Source organism: Diachasma alloeum, unplaced genomic scaffold (assembly GCF_001412515.2).
Source record: "Diachasma alloeum isolate Michigan unplaced genomic scaffold, Dall2.0 Dall_scaffold_00290, whole genome shotgun sequence".
Taxonomy (NCBI): Eukaryota; Metazoa; Arthropoda; class Insecta; order Hymenoptera; family Braconidae; genus Diachasma; species Diachasma alloeum.
The window spans coordinates 299,534-306,283 of NW_021680429.1; the positions used below are offsets into that span (position 1 = coordinate 299,534).

The 6,750-nt window shown below is 43.3% G+C and overlaps 1 protein-coding gene across 1 annotated transcript; it reads left to right on the forward strand.

Annotated features, from left to right (window-relative positions):
• The first annotated feature begins 2,057 nt into the window (after positions 1–2,057).
• On the forward strand, positions 2,058–3,179 carry LOC107039042. Its single transcript, XM_015258480.1, has one exon. The coding sequence runs from the start codon at positions 2,058–2,060 to the stop codon at positions 3,177–3,179; it is 1,122 nt and encodes a 373-aa protein (XP_015113966.1).
• Positions 3,180–6,750: the final 3,571 nt, after the last annotated feature.

Below are 6,750 nucleotides of genomic sequence, written 5' to 3' on the forward strand. Positions count from 1 at the left end.
ACATCCCGTCGCCTCTTTGTCACCGATAGGTCCACCAAGGCACAGTACCTAGTGGATACCGGTTCCGACGTTTCAGTGTGTCCTCGCCGGGTGCACTCTCGGAAAAAGGATGTGTCTGGTTATCAGCTGTTCGCAGCCAACAACACTCTGATCAATACTTATGGCTACATTCCGATCCTGCTCGATCTTGGTCTACGCAAGGAAATCAAGTGGCGTTTTGTGAAACTGACGTTTCGTGGTACATTATTGGCGCTGACCTGCTGCATCATTACGGTCTCCTGCCTGACCTCAAGAATCAACGACTTATTGATAGCACCACTGGTCTCTCAACAGATGGACAGCTGGTTAAATTCGAGTCGTTCTCAGTCAAACTCCAGACGATTGAAGAGGATTCATCTTACGTAGCCCTACTGAAGAAGTTCCCTGCCATAACGAAGCCGGAGGGACTCCTTCGAAACACCAAGCATATGACGCAACACCACATTAGGACTACTCCCGGCCCACCAGTATCGGCCAGACCAAGACGTTTACTACCAAATAAGCTCGCTATAGCAAAGGGTGAGTTTTCGAATATGCAGAAGCTCGGCATCGCTAGGCGCGGTCAGGGACCATGGTCTTCGCCTCTTCATTTGGCTCCTAAGAAAAACGGAGAATGGAGACCGTGTGGTGATGACCGGGACCTGAATGATCGGACGATCCCGGACAAGTATCCCGTTCGCTACCTTGAGGATTTCGCCGCAAATCTTTACGGATCCACGATATTTTCGACTATCGATCTCGTGAAGGCGTTTAATCAAGTTCCGGTAGCAGCTGAAGACATCCAGAAAACGGCCATAATAAATCCTTTTGGGCTATTCGAGTTCCCGTTCACGATTTTCGGTCTGCGCAATGCTGCTCAGACGTTTCAGCGTTTAATCGATGAAGTCGCAAGGGATCTGCCGTTTCTATTTCCGTATATCGACGATATTCTCGTCGCCTCTGAGGCACCTGAGCAACATCTAGATCATCTGAGGCAACTGTTCCAACGTTTGGAGGATTTCGGTCTGGTGGTAAATGTAGCGAAGTCTGTCCTTGGCAAACCGGAGGTGGTTTTCCTTGGGCATACCATCAACGCACAGGGGATCAAGCCCCCTGCGGACCGGGTAAGAGCGATTCTCGAATATCCAAAACCTTCTAACGTTAAGTCTCTTCGCAGATTTCTTGGTGCTCTCAATTTTTACAGAAAGTTTATTAAAGAGGCTGCAGAAATTCTCGCTCCTCTCAATGCAGCACACAGGGGACCTGCCGTTAAAGGAAAGCATCCGGTGGATTGGACAGCGGAGATGGAGGCTGCTTTCGATGCAACCAAAAGGGCACTGGCTAAAACCACTCATCTGTCACATCCGAACGTGCACGCTGAGTGGGCTGTGTTCACCGACGCATCGGATCACGCAATTGGCGCTGTCCTTCAACAACGACATCAGTATAGTTGGCAGCCACTCGCCTTCTTCAGCAAGAAGCTTGCTCTCTCCGAACGTCATCATGCGACTTACGATCGAGAGTTAGAAGCGATTTACGAGGCGATCATCCATTTTCGGCACATTTTCGAGGGGAAACATATTACGATCTACACGGATCACAAACCGTTGACGCACGCTTTCCATCAAAAACTGGATAAGGCAATACCCTGGCAGTGTAGAAGACTGGGTTTCATTGGCCAGTTTACGTCTGATATCGTACACGTGGCTGGCGATGATAACGTGGTAGCTGACGCTTTGTCTCGTATCGAGGCAGTGTCCCAGGCGATCGACAATCAATAACTCGCTCAATCACAGCGAGAAGATCCTGAACTTCGCCAGCTGCTTGAAGGTAACAACAACAACAGTCTTGATTTACAGCTATTCCGCTTCACAGGTTCAGACACTAGATTGTACTGCGACGTCTCAGCGTCGGGCACGATTCGTCCGTATGTGCCGGGGCCGTTAAGGAGGCAATTTTTTCTCTCCATGCATTCGCTCGCGCACCCCGGAGGAAAAGGAACTTGGAAGCTTATCGCCGATCGTTTCGTTTGGCCAGGTATGAGTAAGGACTGTTTGGATTGGACTCGTCATTGCCTGTCGTGTCAGAAAAATAAAGTATCGAGGCATGTCGCAGCACCTCTCGCTGAGTTTGCTTTACCGTCCCAAAGATTTGAGCATATTCATGTCGACTTGGTTACTTTACCGTTGTCGAAAGGGCTGTCTCACAATTATAGACAGGTTTACACAGTATCCAGAGGTGGTGCCACTACCGGACATCAGGACAGAAACAGTAGTTCGTGCACTTCTCTATCACTGGATCCGGAGGTTTGGAGTACCTCTCAGGATCACATCAGACAGAGGAGGCCAGTTTATCGCGGACATTTACCGACGTCTGACAGAGATGTTGGGAATTCGATGCAAGCTACTGCGCCAATTCATCCCCAGGCTAACGGACTCGTGGAGAGACTGCATCGCCAGTTGAAAGCTGCACTTCGCTGCCACGGTGATAGCTGGTATGATGTTTTGCCGTTGGTTTTGGTAGGATTCCGCACCGCTTGGAAACCTGATGTTGAAAGCACACCTGCTGAGCTCACCTACGGAGAAGCAATTCGGCTCCCAGGTGAATTGTTTATACCAACGAATGATAGAGCAGCTCCGGAAGTTTTGAAGGATCTCCGTAGATATTTCGCGGGGGTAGCACCCACTGAGATGTCTCGTCACGGAACCAAGCCAACTTTCGTCCACAAGAGCCTTGCCAATTGCACGCATGTTTTCATCAGGACAGAGACTGGAGGACCGAATACCGCAGCTCCATACTCTGGACCATATCGCGTCGTCAGCAGGCACGATAGACATTTTGTTGTCCACTGTAGGTCACTAGGGAGAGGCAACTATCTTCAAGACGTTCCTATCTCTATCGACCGCCTCAAACCTGCGTTCATTCTTCCCGAGGACATGGAACAGGTTCGGCAGCTTCCTGCAGAAGCTTGTCCACGACATCAACAGCGGCAACAACAGCAAGCAAGAGCAGTCACGACAGTAGGAACCTCTGGCCAGCCCAGGAGGGTCACTTTCAACGACCGATTGGAGACACGGACTTACGACCCCAGGCAACCTCCGGACTCGAGTATCGCGACACCCGGAAGACAGCAGAGAATTTCCACGCTATCCTGTCGTTGAGCAAATTTAATTTTTCTGTTTTTTTGTTTCAGTTCTCTAAAAAACTACGTTTTTCTCCCAGCAGGGGAGACATGTAGCGCCTAGCTACATCCTAACTGAGGAGACAGTCTGACGTCACCCTCAGGCATTTAGTATTTCGTTGCTGTCCTCTCACAGATATACCAACACAATAATAGAGGATTACATTTCGCGCCTCTACCGAATTATTCTATCACGGCGTCCTATCGCACAGGAGCCGTTGGCAGTTGATCGCTATCCATTGTATCGAGCGCAACTGAGTTATCAAATCAATATTTTTTGTACTTGTTGAGAATGACGCTTCGGCGAATAAATATATTATTAAATTGTTTATTCGTTTAGTAGTGATTTGTTACTCCCGACCATCGCAAATCCTACATTATGAAGTTTTTCCGAACTCTAAATCCAAAAACATCGAGTGGTTGGAGTTTTTCAGTTGTCCCTTTAGGTATAGTCATTACCTCCGCATCCTTATTGCGGGTTTTGGTAGCTTCCACGATTGGAGAAGAGTATCCGGTCCATGAATCCACCAATAATAGACTTTTCAGACCAACATTAGAGACAAAAACATATTGCAACCAAGTTTTGAAATGTTCTGAAAAAAATAATAGAACAAATGAACGTTATCGTTGGAGCGACGTCATCATTACGGATAAATAAGAAACGAAGTATTAGACGAATCAACACAGTCTTATACCTGAAGTCAGTTTCCCAGATTTGGATACATCTACGTATACATTATCCAGACGAAAGAGTTTTTCCTCTACTCTGGGACCGAAATGACCGCTTGGTTCTTTCAAAACTAAAAAGAGTGGAGAGAGGAGTTTCCCTTCGGCTGATATAGTTGGTTGAATAGTATAACTATGTGTCGTCGATGTTAGGGATTGCACGACACATTGTACTTGTTTTTCACCTTCTTCAGCCAAAGTTCTGCCTGAATGCATTTCAAACTGAAATCCGCTTTGATCAGAATTATATATATTTGATAAAGCGTCCATTGCAATCCATTGTTTCACATCCTGAACAAACTGTTCCGACTTTTCCTCTAGAACTTGAGGGTCTTCGATTGCTTTCGATGTAACAAATTTATTGATTTTCCTGGAGACAACATGTGCTTTTTTTAATGCTCGTATCCACTTGTCGGATACTTTAAAGCGAAAATCCTCACTACCTATATCTTTTTGGGCTTGTAATGCCCATCGTCGTAGGTCACAATCGTGTACGATCATTCCAGCGTTGACAGCAGATTTGAAATTTTGTAGTGGGTATTTACAAATTCGATCAAGTTTATCTTTATAGCCCTCCTCCTTATTAATGTTATGTGCCCAGCATCTCAACTGTCGTATTGAAGTTACTTTTCGAAATTTCTGTTTGACAGATCCTAAGTTCAATTTTTTTTCTTCTTACCACTCCGCCAATATACGACAGCTCTAGATTTGTAATCGTAAGACAAATTCTCCTCATCTTTAGTACAGGTATCAGGGTCTATCGGCGGTTCATGAAGGTTATCCGCATATTCTTTGTCTTCGACTATCTCCATGTCCCAGTCTTTGTAAGGTTCCTCAAAGTTTAACGAATCTTCCACCGTCACTTCGATGGCAGAATACTCATTCATTGCATGTGATAAAACTTCCTCAATACTATTTTTCAATCGGATTTCTTCATTATTTATAGGTGATTCCGGAATATTCATCGCTCGAAATGTTGTCAGCAGTAATAACGTTCGTAGGATTGACTCTCATTTTTGCGTGTAATAATTATCTAAATGTATCTCAAAAATATTTTTCTGTCCTCGTTCTAACTATATTTAAATTTTCACGATATACACAATAGTTCCATATCTGGTGTTTCGAAAATATCAAAGTGAATTAACGATGATAATCACAACAAAACACTGGCTGGGCACGAGAGTGTTTTCCTTATGCTTTCTTTTATTAGACTGACCATACTTTTGTCGTCCACACCTGATAGCAGAGAAAAATACGTCTGGATAGAGCATATGCCAACCTCGGTTTAATCCCGAAAATGAAATGTACAAAAATAACTCTGTAAAAATAACTTTGATTAAGACTAATCCAAAATCTTAATACCCAAATATTACGGTTATTGGTATTGTTATATATAATTTCATTGTTTATACAATCATATCACATAAACGATTACAGATAAGAAGAAATGCTTCAAACCAAAAATGGCTGACATGCAGGAGTACACATATCTGGCCTTGTATCGTTTTTCGCATATTACGATAGAGCAAGAGTTATCAGGGGAAGAGCAAAGCGAACTGCGCCAGCATTTGTGCGAGGTGTCAGCGCACTTCGATGCATTGATCAACAAACTTGATGGTGACAGACAGAAATGAATCAAATTAAAAACATTCCTCATCAAATTAGTCATATAATTTTTTCTTCAATTTTTTTCCCCACCTCTAGCCGTTAATGAGACATTAACACTCTCAGGGTTCATGATAGGGAAAATTAGTTACAACGTTTTCGGTTAGTAGTATTTTGCGAGTAAGCGATCCGAGATACGAAAAAAAGTTCGCATCAATATTGTGGCCCAAAAAGACGGTTATCCCACTTTGCATCAGCGTTCCACTTTGCCCCATCCCCCCCATTTCACCCTTCTTGAACCCAACCATAACCATTATTCATTACTTACTTCAAGAATTGTGATCACCAAGAAGAAATCCAATATTCAACTGGTAATGAATTAAGTTAAATTCGAGGGAGGTTTACTCACTACATCATTTCTTTCGAAAAAAGCGAAAACCCGTATTTTTGACGTTTGCTCGCTCATTTAATAGCCATTCATACTATTAAAATACGAGCGTTCTTTTTTTTTCACAATTTTTTTTGGATTTGAAACCCTATAATTTTTTTGGAATTGAGCCTATTCAAATGCAACAAACGCTATTTTTCATCATTTTTTTTAAAGATTATCATACATTTGGTTTCGTTCTAAAATTTTGAATGCCAATATATGAAACAGTCAAATGGTCCTGAAAACCTGTCAACTTCGGAGGTTGGTTTCATCCTCTAAAAATCTTTATCCGCAGAAAAAAATACGTATACCTTAGATTTTGATGGGGAATAACATATTTCAAGCTCATCGAAATCGGTGAGAGACACTCGGGACGGTTTCCTTGTGAGTATTCTCTTTATATACGCAAACGACAAAATACCCTACGAAGTGGCCAACTTCAGAGGACAGTTTTGCCCCCAAAATCCACGTATTAGCCATTAAGAAAAAATACGTGTCCCTTAGTTTTGACTCCTCTATAACATATATAANAATGGCTGACATGCAGGAGTACACATATCTGGCCTTGTATCGTTTTTCGCATATTACGATAGAGCAAGAGTTATCAGGGGAAGAGCAAAGCGAACTGCGCCAGCATTTGTGCGAGGTGTCAGCGCACTTCGATGCATTGATCAACAAACTTGATGGTGACAGACAGAAATGAATCAAATTAAAAACATTCCTCATCAAATTAGTCATATAATTTTTTCTTCAATTTTTTTCCCCACCTCTAGCCGTTAATGAGACATTA

What these genes read in the sequence shown, in the direction of transcription:
- LOC107039042 (XM_015258480.1), top strand. Translation starts at nt 2,058, where the DNA reads ATGAGTAAGGACTGTTTGGATTGGACTCGTCATTGCCTGTCGTGTCAG.